This window comes from Lethenteron reissneri, chromosome 50 (assembly GCF_015708825.2).
Source record: "Lethenteron reissneri isolate LAM-NWPU_2019-01 chromosome 50, ASM1570882v1, whole genome shotgun sequence".
NCBI classification, from domain to species: Eukaryota; Metazoa; Chordata; class Hyperoartia; order Petromyzontiformes; family Petromyzontidae; genus Lethenteron; species Lethenteron reissneri.
Window position 1 is genome coordinate 2,432,667 of NC_083828.1, and position 17,035 is coordinate 2,449,701.

The following is a 17,035-nucleotide window of genomic DNA, read 5'->3' on the forward strand; positions in this document are numbered from 1 at the left end:
TAAAAATGCAAAACTATTTTGGGTGTGACAAGTGTTGTGAATCTTGGACCACATCGGGGTTTGATTCTTGCTTAGGGTGCAAGGGCTCCTTGGGTTTAAATCCCAGATGAGCCATTTCCTTTTTAAACACAAGTGTCTAATAGGAAAGATGAAAAGATCACGATGAGTTTGAAGGTAAACAACCACTAGATTACTCGTAAACATCTTAGTGAAGTAGAAAAAGATTGGACGCTCATTTAACGTGTGTAGAGACATCAATCCTCAGGGTTTATGTTCAACGAGACTGGATGTAATTGCAACATACAGTACTATTAAAAGGAGCGTTCAACAAAGATACCATTTCTCCGGTTATTCACAGCAACATTAGAAGATGTTTTCCCAAAAAATGTATATATAAAGTATTCACTTAAATGGAGAAAACGTTAACCATCTAAGATTTGCTGATGGTATGCTTATTACAACAACCAATGGATGTGGTCTATAGTTGATTGAAGAATGTAATAAAGGCTGCAGGTTGGGCGTGGGATACGACTAAAACCACAACATAACACTTGTCATTTGAATTCATAAAATATTTATTTTACCATTTAGGTATTGTATTTACAAAACTCTTTACACCTGTAAAGTCTTTTCAGTTCGTAGGACCTACAACTCATTTAAATAATTCGTTTATACATATTCCTTACCTGGCAACGTGCGTGCACAATCGTTGCACAGCACATTCACACCTCCGTGGTCTTTATTTTCTATCCCCATGGCTATTTTATCCCACAACTGCCTTTGTAAGGAGACGCATCGTCTCAGCGGTGCCCGCCGTCTGTCTTGCCTTAAGTTTGCCGTTGCCACAGCAATGCGGAACACGAGTGAACACGAATGGGCAGGCTCACGGCACCACTCGGATACAACTAAGAAGGCAGCCCTCATTGGAGGCACACGTGAGGAACATCACGAGTATCTTATACTGGTAGGAACCTCCTGGTTACACCAGCCCACAGGGGATTATTGTGTCCGTCCGTCGTGCATAAAAAAATTGGAAGGGTGGGGCTGGGTGGAGAGGGGAGGGTGGGGAGGGGCTGGGTGGGGAGGGTGGGAAGGGGCTGGGTGGGAGGTGGGAGGGGTGGGGCTGGGTGGGGAGAGGTTGGTCACTCCGTGGTGTCCTTATAAAACTCAACGTTTAACCTACTCACGCCGGCTTGTGCCCGCCCTCACAGTCGGGCATATTTGCGGAATACACCACGCCGCCGTTGACCCTGGCCATTGACCGAGCAACCCAACGTTCCTACCAACTCCCTCCGCAGGAATGTTGTTATGGCAGTGGTTCTTAACCTATACTGCAGCATGCACCCCCCCCCCCCTTTGGTTCTCAATCGTAAATAAATAATTATGTTAATAAATACATCGGCTTGATTCAACAAAGTAGTTGTACTTAAATTAGATTCGAGGCTTTCGTGACTGCAGGAATTACTCTTTGGTTCTTTCGGTAAAGTCACGTAGAAATTAAATTAAATTATAATATAATACGACGTTTCTATTGCAACACAGGCAACCATCATCAGGTACAAATGAATGAGAAAACATAGTAAACTGGTTTCGATGATTTACCATCTAAAAAAAAATCTGGCCACGTCTCGCACACCCTGAAAGGGCATCTCGCATCCCCAGGGGGTGCGTGGTGCACCATAGGTTAAGAACCACTGCTCTATGGGTATCTTCTGACATCAACAGCAATACAACGTTTTACTTAAAATACTTTTGGTCAAAAAATAAATATTAAATGCTGGCGAGCAAGGCCTTGTTCTCCAACGGGATTAAATCTAATTGACTGTATTGTGTCAGTAGCTACAAATAAATCGCTAAGAGCAGTTAAATAGTCACGTTTGAACAGCTGTGCAACTTTACAGCCAGTGGGTGACCTAATTGAATGGTAATGTCACACCTAAAGTAATACTGGTAGGAACCTCCTGGTTACACCAGCCCACAGGGGATTATTGTGTCCGTCATACAGGGAGGGGCTGGGTGGGGAGGGAGGGGCTTGGTGGGGAGGGGCTGGGTGGGGTGGGGCTGGGTGGGGAGGGGAGGGTGGGGAGGGGCTGGGTGGGGAGGGTGGGGAGGGGCTGGGTGGGGTGGGGCTGGGTGGGGAGGGGAGGGTGGGGAGGGGCTGGGTGGGGAGGGTGGGGAGGGTGGGGAGGGGCTGGGTGGGGAGGGTGGGAGGGGTGGGGCTGGGTGGGGAGGGGCTGGTCCACCCCGTGGCACCCTTATAAAACTCAACGTTTAACCTACTCACGCCGGCTTGTGCCCACCCTCACAGTCAGCCATATTTGCGGAATACACCACGCTGCCGTTGACCCTGGCCATTGACCGAGCAACCCAACGTTCCTACCAGCTCCCTCCGCAGGACAATGTGTTATACCCACCCACCTACCAATATGATAAACTGTCATGAATTATGGTTGAGATGCAATAATGTCTCATGAGTAGCTCGTTTGCACACGCATGCTCCAATAGCATGCGTGTTACATCAGTATATTACTTGCATATATATTTTGTTATAAATCCAAAGTAATCAATACTCGTGCACAATTTGTTGCAAGTAATGAGCGTAAAAATCTATTTTAGTGGACGAATGAAAGCATCATCACACACTTAATGGTGATGATCAGGGCTAGTGCTAGAGTCTGGTGGGATTAAGGTTAGGAGGGTGAGAGGTAGTACTAAGGACTTGTTTGCCAATGCGGTTAAGAGGCAAATCTGGAATCTTGTTTAAGTGTGATTAGGTTTAGGTATATGGTGTCATTGGTAAGTGTAATTAGGTTTAGATGTAGCATTAAGGTTTGATAGCTAATGTGGTTGTGGATATTAGTGCTAAGAGCAGGTTGGGTAGTTTGTTAGGGTTATGGGTATGACTTCAGTCAGTCTGATTGGCTATTCTGCCTACTCCTCACAGTTCGTGCCTCCTAATCAAACCTTAATATGGCTTCAACATTTATCCACTTTTCGCTCGGTGTTGGGGGCCACTGTCTCGGCATATGCTGCCGCACCGGACTTGCTCACATAGCCCATAGAGCGTGAGACACTGCAGCCACTTTCACTGCTGGGGGCGTCGTTGGTAGTGGCACGGGGGCATCATCGGTGGTGGCGTTTGTGGTGGCGTTTGTGGTGGCGTTTCTCCATCGGTAGTGGCGCAGGGGCATCATCGGTGGTGGCGTTTGTGGTGGCGCGTCTCCGTGGGTAGTGGCGCGGGGGGGGGGAGCGTCAGGCTCGCGAGTGCCGCTCGTGGCTCGCGTCCTCCAGCTGGTAGGCAGGGCGGTGGCTCTCCACGCCGCGGGCGTTGGTATAGCACAGCGATGGGTTCTTTCTCGTGTTCTTGCGGCTGCCCAGCGACGTGTACCTGACGCGGCGACACAACAACGAACGCCGCACAGCGTCCCACCACACCAATCAGCTCAGACCTGCAGAATCATACAACGTAATCTAAACGAAGAACTCTTTTTAATTTTACCAGGGAAGGCCCTAATGAGCTATGTAGCTCTTTTTCAGAAGCGACCTGGCCACAAATGATCGGTCACCGAAGTGGCTCATCGTGTGGAAATTTATAGCAACCAAATACTCATGCTTCTAAATGTGGAGGGAAAAACTGGAGCACCCAGAGAAAAATCCACGTGACCACTGGGAGAACGTGCAACCTCCAAATATACAGCTGGCGTCAGGGTGGGGATTTAACCCACGACCTCCTGTATACCAGGCGAGGAAGTTAAAGCCTGGAATGAGCCCTTGATCATGGAAGCTAAGCGATACCAAACGATGTGTTGCAAATTGGAGCAAAATAAGATCACGTGTTTAACACAGGATACACCGTTTGCTACTGCATGCATATTTCCATCATGGTCAGGAATTGAACCCAGGTCACTGGGACGATAGTATGAGGTTTCCCAACCAAATGCGCCACAATCTCGGTTGCATACGCACACGCTTCCTTTACAGGCTGTAAAGGAAAGTGCTGCTAACAAGTACACACGAATGATGGCATGGCACAGGAGGGCATACGATGGCTGGCACCGTGCCTGGCCACCTTTGCCCAGTGCTGATGTTCACATACTGCGCTCAGTGCTCATTTTAGGTTGTCACCCTAGGGGAGGCCGTGGACAAATTTAGATACTATCTGCCATTTGCTTTGGTGCACAGTCTGGATTTAAACACAGATAAGCAAGTGTGTAGCACAGTGCATTAACGCAGTGTGCCATGGCTCATCATACAAATAAAATGTGCCCCATATAGCCCGCACGGGCTGTTGGGACAAGTTCTGTTAGCGAGCACGGCACTGCACGTGGGGGTGGTGTGGCTGGCACCACACCCGCCCGCTTTTGTCTCCCCATTGGTGGTGCTTGCACATTGCACCGGGTAATGATCTACCTCGGGGTGGCCCAGGACTGGTTCAGAAAATCGCCACTGAAGTTAGCCGTCATCGGCAATTAAACTCAGGCAGCCGAGTTCACAAGCGCAATCCGCTAACCGTCAAGCTGCTGCTCCCCATCAGACTAACATACGTATACACGCACAAACACTACCGGTACGCAACTCCCACATCAGCAGCAGTGAATGAGCACAGAAAACACGTGGTGTGACTGCCCTATGCAACCGAGCTCATATACGGTGTGAAAGAAGTTCAACGTACATTACTTAATTTATATATGTGGATCTCCAATAAGCATTCAAAGGTCTGTGGGGGTTTACAATGAAGCTGTTCTCTTAAAATCAGGAAGGGCAAGGTCCTATAGTTTCCATGCCCCTCGCGCCTTTGAAACTCCATCCCAAAATCATATCAGGAATGCAAGGGCAGTAGAAGCTTAAGTCAAATGTAAAAAAGCATTTGTTTGTATAAGCTTCGTCGTGAGAGGGATTGATTGTCCGATGGTGTTTTTCATTGGGATGCTCGTCAAGAGGAGTGCTATATTGTATGTCCACGTGTTTTATTTGGATCCCTACTGTCACCGCAGGGGCTCACCCCTTGTCGTAGAGAATGCAGTAGGGGACAAAGAGGGTCCGCAGGAATGCCCAGATGTCGTGGTAGCTCCAGTCCTGGGAGGACAAGTCATTGTTAATGACAACATTGATTTTATTGATCAATATATTAATACGAATGATAAGAAAAAAAATATGGTATTAAATTCACGGTTGTTTTCATTCATTTTGGAAACGCAAGCGCTGGGAATTAATGCTTTCAATTTGAAATGCAGGTGGTTGGGTGGTTCAGTGATTCAAGCACTGAACCATCCAACCCAAGTGTGACGAATGAGTGGATGGTTTCAGCTCAGTCACTGATTACTGTGCAATATTTGGTGCATCGCTTAACTAGCCGATGATAAAAAAAATTCAGGTTGACGTGTAATGAATTATTTGCAGAGCATACACAAGATATGCACACTCATCATGCATTTCCGTGGAGCATTATGGGTAAACTCAAACATAAGATGAACTTCGTTTTGTGTCCGCACATATGATTCAAATATAATCTAGTTCAGCCGATTGGAAAGCCAAGTGCAAAGCCAACAATCCAAGAGCAAATCAAAAAAGTGAACAAGCTGATGCAATGCAAGTTCTATATGAGTTATGCTCTCCATGTGGGAAAAAGAGGCTCATTGAACAGCCTCCAGCAGTAGTTCCTGGGGCAATTCTCCGACACACGGCGATGTTACACTGCTCACAGTGAGAGCTGCGAACGGAAAAAAACACCTTTACCCCAGGACACCTACATCACAGCGTCAAATGCAAACGGAAAAAAACTTGTTCTCAGAGACGAAACTTGTGCGTGTGTGCGTGTGCGCGGGCGTGCGAGCGCTCACGAGCAGCGGGTTGATGCGGAGGAGCGGAGGCCACCCGGGGTCGGTGGGGCACACGGACGCCAGCGTGCGGGGCCCCGGGTCCGTGTGCCGCGTCCCCATGAGCACGGCGCGCGAGCGCGGGCGGCAGCGCGCAAACTCGCCGAGCGCAGTCCGCAGGTCGCCCTCGTACACGTGGCTCTCGGCGCCGTACCTGTCCCACGGTGGCGCCGCCGCCGATGCCGGCGAGTGAGGCAAACGGTAAAGGTGCAGCCCTGACACCGCTTGCTCGCGGCACTGTTTTGCAGATGGGCGTGCGCTTAATGGGGGCTCTAAGAAGCCCGGTCCCTCGAGAGAGTATTTGGTCTTCTTGGTTCTTTCGGTAAAGTCACGTAGAAGGGAAATAATAAAATAAATAAAATAAAACATAATAAAATACAATTCTCACGACGTGTTGGCCACAATGCAAGCAGCCGTCCTCAGGTGAAGAACAGGGCTGTCGGGCTGTCATTCAGACGCTGTCTTTTTTTTTATTATTTCCCTTCTACGTGACTTTACCGAAAGAACCAAGAAGATGAATCCCTGCAGTCACAAAAACTTTAAATCGAAAAGAGTATTTGGTCTTCTCATCCAGGCTGGGCACAAAGACTCGGAAGAGGTGGGAGTATCCCACGCTTTACCCCACCACACGTGACCTGCCGATCGCATTCCTGCAGTGTACAGGAGAGCTGCGACTGCGGTGAAAGGGAGATCGTGCGACACCCCTTGCTTTGCACACTGCTTGAGGAAGGCGCCTGTACTGTGCAAGATCTGCGAGCTGAGATGCCCTCGCCAATGGGAGGACATTTGACTTTGGTGCATGGACATTAACAGATGAAGAAGTGCACCCATTGATTATTCTGGGTGGGCAGAGGCAGTTGGGTAATTAATAATCTTGCACCATTGTTTCAATTGTCGTGCTGGGAAATTGAATCAAATCAGCGACCTCTAGATTGTAAGAAATTGTGCTTATATTTCGAAGAATACGGCTGCACGTTTGCAATTGGGGATTTTTTAAGAGTATATTTAATCACTTAATCTATGCAACATTACATGCCTAATATGTGGTGTTGCGGCCAGGCGATGATCTGTTAAAAGTCAATAAAGGTGGCCTAGAGTGAAACCCTCTGTGTGTGTATGGGGCGGCACATGGGTCTGTCCCGTGACCTCCTGCCAGCGGGGGTTCGACACTTCACGTGGCCTTAAAGTGTACTTAGCCTGGCACAAGCGACGTGGTGACGTCACTGCCACTTAGTGGCGAATGGCGGTTGTTGTTGTTGGGAGTGATGGCCACTAGATGCTCACCTTGGGCACGTCTCCTTAATGAACTGCTCCATCTCAGGGAAAGCACCCGGCATCTTAATGTACAAGCAGTGCACGGTGCCCAGCTGCTCCTTATACTTTCTGCTCGACAGACACAGAGACAGAAACTGATTCATGCAGAGTCACAAATTGCATTCAATTGATATCATAATAACCAGTGCCAATTTAAACGCCAACGATTATAATGCAAAGCATAGAATGGGAGAGCTGGCAAGAGTGGGAGACTGAAAGGGGAGGAAGGAGGAGAGAGCAGAGCAGTGAAGTGGGCAAGAGTCAGCAGGAGAGTAGGCAGACAGAACAGCAGCACAATAAGAGTGTGAATGGTCGGATAGGCTGGCAGACGAGACAGAGTGCAGGTGGACAGACAGGGTGGGCTAGAGAGAGACTGGGTGGGTGGGTGGGCGAGAGACAGACTGGGTGGGTGGGTGGGCTACAGAGAGACTGGGTGGGTGGGTGAGAGACAGACTGGGTGGGTGGGCTAGAGAGAGACTGGGTGGATGGGTTAGAGAGAGACTGGGTGGGTGGGCTAGAGAGAGACTGGGTGGGTGGGTGGGCTACAGAGAGACTGGGTGGGTGGGTGAGAGAGAGACTGGGTGGGTGAGCTACAGAGAGACTGGGTGGGTGGGTGGGCGAGAGACTGGGTGGGTGAGCTACAGAGAGACTGGGTGGGCTACAGAGAGACTGGGTGGGCTACAGAGAGACTGGGTGGGTGGGTGAGAGAGAGACTGGGTGGGTGAGCTACAGAGAGACTGGGTGGGCTACAGAGAGACTGGGTGGGTGGGCGAGAGAGAGACTGGGTGGGTGGGTGGGCTACAGAGAGACTGGGTGGGTGGACGAGAGAGAGACTGGGTGGGTGAGCTAGAGAGGGACTGGGTGGGTGGGCGAGAGACAGACTGGGTGGGTGGGCGAGAGACAGACTGAGTGGGTGGGCTAGAGAGAGACTGGATGGGTGGGTGGGCGAGAGACAGACTGGGTGGGTGGGCTAGAGAGAGACTGGATGGGTGGGTGGGCGAGAGACAGACTGGGTGGGTGGGCTAGAGAGACTGGGTGGGCGAGAGAGAGACTTGGTGGGTGGGTGGGCTACAGAGAGACTGGGTGGGCTAGAGAGAGACTGGGTGGGTGGGTGGGCTACAGAGAGACTGGGTGGGCGAGAGAAGACTGGGTGGGTGGGCTTGAGAAAGACTGGGTGGGTGGGCCAGCGGGCCAGGGAGGCTGAGTAAACCTGGCGGCGGCCGCGTAGAAGAGGTGCAGCAGCACGGTGCAGTCCTTGCCGCCGTTGAACGCGACGCAGAGCTCGTCGAGGGAGAAGCGGCCGAGCGCCTCGTCCAGCACGGCGAGCGCCGAGCGCACGCGCTCTCCAGCGGGGACCCTGACGCCGCGACACCCGCGCACACGCCGGCGTCACACAGCAACGCCGACTCGGCCACCGGCACGTGTCGTCACGGGGTACTGCTTCCGGTTGCCGAACGAATACAGCATGGAGCGTAAATCATCACACAGACTCCAGTCATCCTAGTAGCAGCAGCAGTAGCGGCTTTTGCCCTACCATCATACAAAGACGGTCACTGCATCGCGCGCTTTCAGATGCGCTTCTGTGGCTGCCTGGAACGTTCTTCCTTCCGATATTAGAAAGCTGCTGGAGATATGCACATTTAAATCTAGATAAAAAAAAAATTTGAAATGATTTTTTGTTTTTTGTTTTTTGTCCTTCTCCTGCACCTCCACTTAGCATGGTTGGCTACGTATGGTGCAAAATAACTTCTTCACACATACATACAACAAAGTTAATGAGCAGGTAGTTGGGTGGGTAACTGTGAGGGTGCCACGGTTGTAAGATGTTAACTACCTCGCCTAGTATACAGGAGGTCGTGGGTTCGATCCCGACCCTGACGCCTGCTGTATATTTGGAGTGTGCACGTCTCTCTCCCTGTCGTCGCGTGGATTTTTCTCCGAGTCCTTCCGGTTTTTCCCTCCACATGTAGAAACACGCGTTTAGAGTATTTGGTGGCTATAAATGTCCACGTGATAAGCCACACTTTGTTGAGCTATCGTTTGTGGCCAGGTCGCTTCTGAAAAAGAGCTGTATAGCTCAGTGGGCCTTTCCTGGCAAAATAAAAAATAGTTTTGGTGGATGGAATGAGCAAGCGATCGCGTGAGTCAGTGAGCAGGCGGCGGCTAGCTGGTCACCGGAGCCAGAGAGCTCGTAGACGGCAAGGGCGGCGACATGCACCGGCTGCCGCTCCATCCGCACCACGGAGCCCGCAGGGAGCCGCTCCTCCAGGAAGCGGAACGCCGCGTCCACGGCGCCCTCCGACTCGCCGTCCAGGGTCAGCTGCAGGCACACGCCGCCGCCGCCATCGTCAATGATCGTCATCGATACCGATCAACGTCACCGTTATTGTCGTCGTCAATATGAAGAACTCCTATTGCCAAAGTTACATTGCTGCATGGGGTTGGTTAACCACCATAATCTTCCACGAAGCTCATGGTCCACCCTAAACAGCACCCGCACAAACCATGGCAGATACGGATACCTGATGCACAAATGGAAAATTCTCCAGCGTGCAACTGTGGTGATCCAGAACGGACCGTACAACATATAACGACAGCAATGCCCGATACACAAATACGAAGGAGACGTCACAGCGATACACTCCGCTGCTCCTGAAGCAGTTGTCTGGCTTGACCGCCTGAATGTAAATTAGCTGTTGCTCTGCATCTACATCAGCCATGCGAAAGAATACCACCATAATCACCATCACCAGCATAGTTACCACCACCACCAATCATTATCGTCATCGTCACAATTACCATCATTACCAACACTGTCATCTGAAATGCATGCATTCATACATATGTAGTGGCTCAACTCGGAGGCAGTAATTCTTGGAGGCACTTCTTTTATTATACTCAGTCGCCTAGGCTACACACACCCTAGCCTATACACAACACTAGCCGTCTAACACCGATGGCGCTGACCAGTACAGCCAACAACTGTATAACAGCGCAATATCAAGCGACTGCGGCGACTAAGAGAAGAATGACGATGGACTTGAGCAGCACGACAGGGATCCCACTTACAGTCGACAGCCCCGAGGTCCCCTACAGGGGCCCCTCTTATACTGTCACGTGGCCTGGCTCCGCCCCCGGACACGCCCCCTTTCTAGAACCTACCAGCGAGTTCTTGGTGTGCCCCTCCTGTGATATTTCCCCTCAATCCCCCTCTGGTGTCTAGCCTGGCCTGCTGACGTCAGGGCTGACGTCAGGGCTGACGTAAGCCGCAGATCCTCTTCCCTGCCAGCAGGCAGCGCTATGCTGCTACATTACTCTCCTATGCCACTACACATACACATGCTGAAATAAATGCATACACACTCATACACACACACCAGTAACAACAGCCGCCGTTTGCCACTAAGTGGCGGTGATATCACCACAGCGCTTGAGCCAAGCTAGATGCACTTTGGGGCCACGTGATGTGTCGAAGGCTCGCTGTCAGGTTAGGGGACAGACCCAGGGTGTTTTGAGTTAATAAACACACACTCTCACACGTAAATACAAGTTTTGCCACTCATAATCTCAGAGATAGACGCTCAAACACACAATCTCACACACAAAGACCTCCCGTATAGCCTGAACAGACTGTTGGGGCAAGTGCTGTTAGCAAGCACCAATGAAGGCCAGCACAGCACACGAGGGGGTAGGTGGCCAGCACCACACCCGACCGCCTTTGTCTCCCCAGTGTTGATGTTCAAACACCACACCAGGTACTCATTTGAGGCAAAGTCGATTCAATTTCCCAACACGACAATTGAAACAATGGTACAACATTCTTAATTACTCCACTGCCTCTGCCCACCCAGAAGCATAATGTTAATGTCCATCCACCAAAGTCAAATATTAAACTTCTTTCGCACCGTACGTAGCCACAGCTTGCCGAGACAGCAATGCGCGGTAGAGATTCTATGAGCATGATTTTGCGTTTCTTAAATTACTATTTACATTACATGGCAACCGTGCTAATCGGAGGTGCGGGAGAATGACCGGCAGATGCACCACCTGTGCCCCCCTACTGTGCCAACTCGTGGCGCTTCCGCCACCCCGGCACCGCAAAGCGCGCGCGCGCCTCCGCCCTGCACGCCCACCTTGACGCGATAGTAGTTGCACAGCCAGTCCGGGTAGGAGCCGAGCTGCACGGCCGGCCGAAAGCGAGCATCGGCCTCGTTGAGCACGCTCGCGATGGACACCTCGTCGGTGTTCACCAACATCTCGCGCGAGTGCTCCGTCGCCATGGGTGTCCCGGCGCCCACCACCGCCACCAGCAGGTCCTCCACTCCCACGAACGCTCTCTCAAGCAGCGTGGGGATGCCCGGGAACAGGAAGACATTGCGCACGCTCACCTGCGCCTCCGCACACAGCGCAGTGACGACGATGACGGCGACGATGACGGCAAAGGCGACGGCTCTCCCCAAGTCCCATGGCTCAACGGGGTTTGTCATTCAGAAAGCTATCGGAAGTGAAGCGACGTCGTAAAGTCACCGGAAGGACACGAAGAGTACAATTAGAGTAAAACCTTGGACTATGACCTTGAGTGGTACAGGGAAAACTAAATGTTAAATGTGGGTAAAACATGATTATGGAAAGTTATTTTTTGCCCTATAAAGCATGTATTTCAGGCTGTGTGTCTATGGTTCTAGCTCATGGCTCTCCATGAGAGTCTACTGAAGACTATGGATCTCTAGGTAATCCTATACTCGACACTCCTGATCCTATCCTTATCCGCATGACAAGTCACTTCGTTAGGCTATCATTTGTGGCTAGGTCGCTTCTGAAAAAAGCTAGACAGCTCAGTGGGCCTTACTTAGTAAAATAAAAACAGCTAGTTAGCCCTGGCCTCAGTGGTGCTGCTACCTGCTCATAGTTACCGGGCAGTGTGTCTACTCTACCTGTAGATGTGCCACCGTGCCAGCGTGCGTGCGTGCGCGCACCACAGGGAACCTGAAGCGCTCCCCCGTCTTCTTGTCGATGCCGTAGTTGAGCGTCGCAGTCGAAGGCACGGACGCCAGCTTCATTCGCGCGTCACCGGTCTCCGCCTCGCCAAACACGGTACGGCAGAGCGCCACCAGCTCAGGGTTTGGCACCAGCGTGTCCCCGAAGGCCCGGGCCACGGCCTAGGGCGTCCACGCAGGAGAGCGCAACCATAGCGACAACACGAAACACAAATGTAACCAACCGGGCAGTCGGACATGCCCGGCGCATGGTGCGTCTCCCGAATACTTTACAATGTTTAACTTACTCAAGTCTTGGATGCAGTCACTGATCTAAGAGTATGCTTATATGCCATACAGCATCTCTCACCTCTCCGACACGGCCATTATGACCCCCCCCCCTTCAAAGCCACCGGGCCTCACACCTCGAAGGTGACGTCATCGTGCGTCGGTCCGACCCCTCCGCAGGCGATGACCAGCGAGTGGCGCTCGGCGAGGAGCGCCAACTCATCAGCCAGCGCCGGCACCGAGTCGCCCAGCACCGAGATGCGCTCCACCCGCACGCCCAGGGCTCGCAGTCGCGTGCACATGAAGTGCGAGTTGGTGTCCGGGGTCCGTCCTTTCAGGATCTCGTCTCCCACCACGAGGATGGCCGCGGAGCGCGACGGCGGCGGTCGCGGTGGTGCCGCGCCGGCTCCTTCGGGGCCCGACGTGACGGGAGACGCCGGTTCCCCCGTGGGCACGGCATGGCTCATCTGCCTGGCGAGGACTCGGAGTCTGTGAATGCGACGGGTCGGGCATGGTGGAGGTCACACGCAGTGAACAAACCCGCACGGCGTGTTGCTGCTCATACTTTTAAATCTCGATTGAAAACGCTTTTCTTGAGAACTGCTTTTTATGTTTTGTTTGTTGTCCTTCCCCGAGCGCCTCCGATTAGCACGGTTGGCTACGTACGGTGCGAAAGAAGTTCAACATACGGTGTACATACTCTAGTAAGTGCATTACGATGCATCGATTCACAACCAATTCTCACGGTCAATAAAACGCACAGCACAATGCGTCCGAGCATACAGATTACCACGTGATTATAAGACGCAAGCTTTACCTCCCGTATTTTTATTTCAGCAAAAGTTTGAGGGCCCGTTATACAATCTGGTAGGTGTGTCCATATGTTTGTATAACTTTATTGAGACACCACGTGGGATGTGCGCACATTCGGGGGCGCTGCATCTTATGTGACCAAACCTTCAGTTTCAGTTGCATTTATTAGGTAGAGCCCTGTGAGCCATTCGGCTCTTGAATCGGGTGCAACGGCAACAAACAAAAACATGAACAAGAAAACATCTTATAAAAGTAACTATGCGCAAACATTCAAACCTTCGTCCAAATGGGGGCGGACAGTAACCGGTGACGACGAATTTAAACCAAGTTCATGGAAACAAAATAACACACGTGTTATAAGTAAAAATAATATATAAAACAAAAAAAATTCTCACGACGTTTCGACTGCAACACAAGCAATCATCATCAGGTGTGAAATCCTACGTGATGATGATTGCTTGTGTTGCAGTCAAAACGTCGTGAGAATTTGTATTGTTTTATATTTATATTATTTTATTGTTTCCCGAAGTTTTAATCTAGTTTTGAAGTTTTAATCTAGATTTGAAGTTTTAATCTAGATTTGAAGTTTTAATCTAGATTTGAAGTTCTAATCTAGATTTGAAGTTTTAATCTAGTTTTGAAGTTTTAATCTAGATTCGAAGTTTTAATTTAGATTCGAGGTTTTAATCTAGATTTGAAGTTTTAATCTAGATTCGAAGTTTTAATCTAGATTCGAAGTTTTAATCTAGTTTGAAGTTTTAATCTAGATTTGAAGTTTTAATCTAGATTTGAAGTTTTAATCTAGATTTGAAGTTTTAATCTAGATTTGAAGTTTTAATTTAGATTCGAGGTTTTAATCTAGATTCGAAGTTTTAATTTAGATTCGAGGTTTTAATCTAGATTTGAAGTTTTAATCTAGTTTTGAAGTTTTAATCTAGATTCGAAGTTTTAATCTAGTTTTGAAGTTTTAATCTAGATTTGAAGTTTTAATCTAGATTTGAAGTTTTAATCTAGATTTGAAGTTTTAATCTAGATTTGAAGTTTTAATTTAGATTCGAGGTTTTAATCTAGATTTGAAGTTTTAATCTAGATTTGAAGTTTTAATTTAGATTTGAAGTTTTAATTTAGATTTGAAGTTTTAATCTAGATTTGAAGTTTTAATCTAGTTTTGAAGTTTTAATTTAGATTCGAAGTTTTAATTTAGATTTGAAGTTTTAATTTAGATTTGAAGTTTTAATTTAGATTTGAAGTTTTAATTTAGATTTGAAGTTTTAATTTAGATTCGAAGTTTTAATCTAGTTTTGAAGTTTTAATCTAGATTTGAAGTTTTAATTTAGATTCGAGGTTTTAATCTAGATTTGAAGTTTTAATCTAGATTTGAAGTTTTAATTTAGATTTCAAGTTTTAATCTAGATTTGAAGTTTTTATCTAGATTTGAAGTTTTAATCTAGATTTGAAGTTTTTATTTAGAGTTCAAGTTTTAATCTAGATTTGAAGTTTTAATCTAGATTTGAAGTTTTAATCTCGATTTCAAGTTTTAATCTAAATTTGAAGTTTTAATCTAGATTTGAAGTTTTAATCTAGATTAGAAGTTTTTATTTAGATTTGAAGTTATTATTTAGATTTGAAGTTTTAATTTAGATTCGAAGTTTTCGTGACTGCAGGGATCCATACTCTTTGGTTCTTTCGGTAAAGTCACGTGGGTAGAAACATAAAATAATTAAAATAAAACATTAAAGTGGAGCACTGAAAACCCGCAGTGGAAGTTCCACGTTCGTATGACGGGGGCCAGTACGTCCATTAAAAAAAAACCACCAGCTTACGGCACGACACCTCAGACCATCGCAACTTGTGAACGAAAGCACTTTCGTTGCGTGCAGTGTAACGATGATTTACATTTGGGTGAAGTTGTTTTTATCTTTAAAACGAACGCGGCCTCGCCTGGATAGGCCGAGGCTTCATCACTCGAGCAGCCCGCTGATCTGGATTTTAGAAGACAAAATTAAAAGTGCGTGAAAAATTACGACGATTAATGTGTTGTTTTACCTGGAGCCGCTACGTCCAAGGGAATAGAACAGACTCGTCATCTGGCGACAATGACATGGAGTGAGATGTGTTTTTAAATGTTCTCATCGCTAAGATTGCATTCGAGGGTTGCGGCCCTAAAAGTCTCCCCGCTGAAACAATTCGAGTTTGTTTTTTGTTCCGGATCATTGGGGCCCGGCTCGTACAGCGTGGTCCAGATGTATTGTGACCCCCACCCCCCCCCCCCAGACATTTGTGACGAGGTGGGGGGGGGAATGTGACGTCACATTAAAATACGCAACTTTAAACAAATAGACAACACGTTTTACTTAATTAAATAGACTTTTTAATAAATGTTTTCTCCTACAACATCAGAGTGCAGCGCCACATTAAATACGCACTACAATGGCAATTGTTTAAAGCGATTTGAAGCATGCTTTATTTTTTTTTGGGGGGGTGCAGAGCTTTGTGACGTCATATTTGAGGGGGGGGTCTGACTTTTTGTGACGCCGTGTGACGAAGGGGGGGGGGGGGTCAAAAATCGTCCAAAATCGCGTGACATCATTTATGAACGGCCCCTTATATTTTGATTTAAAGCTTTCGTGACTGCAGGGATTCATCTTCTTGGTTCTTTCGGTAAAGTCACGTAGAAGGGAAATAATACAATAATATATATTTTAATATAAATATGGCCCTAATATGTTTGTAAGTACGGTTAATTTACTGCCTTTTCCAAGCTTGGGAATTGATGCAATTTGAACTTATATACTTTATTTTATTTAAGGCACGCCACGGTGATAAGATGTTAACTACCTCGCCTGGTATGCAGGTGGTCGTGGGTTCGATCCCGACCCTGACACCTGCTGCTGTATATTTGGAGTTTGCGTGTCTCTCTCTCCCCGTGGTCGCGTGGATTTCTCCTGCGGGTCCTCTGGGTTTTTCCATCCACATTTAGAAACATTCATTGAGATCATTTAGATACATTTTCTGCTATAAATGTCCAAATGATAAGGCCACTTTAATGAGCTGTAATTTGTGGTCAGGTCGCTTCTGAACAATAAGTTAACGCCTCGGTGGCCTTTGCCTGGGAGGATGGGGTTGGTTAATTTGCACGTGTTTGGGTGATGTTTACCTTGTACTTTCCACTCCCATCGTATGTTTGTGTTTTGCTATTGCAACGTTCTCACCCCATGCCCCGACTTGACGTCTGTAAAAAAGAGCCGTAGAGCTCATTGGATCCCTACAATATAAATAAAGATTATCATTGCATCCCTACAATATAAATAAAGATTATCATTGCATCCCTACAATATAAATAAAGATTATCATTGCATCCCTACAATATAAATAAAGATTATCATTGTATCCCTACAATATAAATACATATTCTCATTGTATCCATACAATATAAATAAAGATTATCATTGGATCCCTACAAAATAAATAAAGATTATCATTGCATCCCTACAATATAAATAAAGATTATCATTGTATCCCTACAATATAAATACATATTCTCATTGTATCCATACAATATAAATAAAGATTATCATTGGATCCCTACAATATAAATAAAGATTATCATTGGATCCCTACAAAATAAATAAAGATTATCATTGCATCCCTACGATATAAATATATATTCTCATTGGATCCCTACGATATAAATAAAGATTATCATTGCATCCATACGATATAAATTAAGATTCTCATTCTCACTGCGACGCGTCCCACCTCATGTCG

The 17,035-nt window shown here is 47.8% G+C and overlaps 1 protein-coding gene across 1 annotated transcript; it reads right to left on the minus strand.

Annotated features, from left to right (window-relative positions):
* Positions 1-2,171: 2,171 nt before the first annotated feature.
* Positions 2,172-15,451, minus strand: LOC133355106 (FAD synthase-like). Its single transcript, XM_061572406.1, has 10 exons — positions 15,314-15,451; positions 12,592-12,943; positions 12,167-12,349; positions 11,324-11,578; positions 9,359-9,510; positions 8,401-8,547; positions 7,161-7,259; positions 5,841-6,030; positions 5,003-5,076; positions 2,172-3,388 (listed from the first exon to the last, which is right to left on the minus strand). The coding sequence occupies exons 1-10, from the start codon at positions 15,352-15,354 to the stop codon at positions 3,253-3,255; spliced, it is 1,629 nt and encodes a 542-aa protein (XP_061428390.1). The 5' UTR covers positions 15,355-15,451; the 3' UTR covers positions 2,172-3,252.
* Positions 15,452-17,035: the final 1,584 nt, after the last annotated feature.

Bases quoted from the DNA above. Each gene is read 5' to 3' on its own strand.
- LOC133355106 (XM_061572406.1), bottom strand. From the start codon at position 15,354: ATGACGAGTCTGTTCTATTCCCTTGGACGTAGCGGCTCCAG. The intron at 9,511-11,323 runs GTGGGCGTGCAG...GTGTGCCTGCAG, and splicing joins GCAACTACTATCGCGTCAAG to CTGACCCTGGACGGCGAGTC. The intron at 6,031-7,160 runs GTGAGCATCTAG...ACCGTGGGACAG, and splicing joins ATTAAGGAGACGTGCCCAAG to GTACGGCGCCGAGAGCCACG.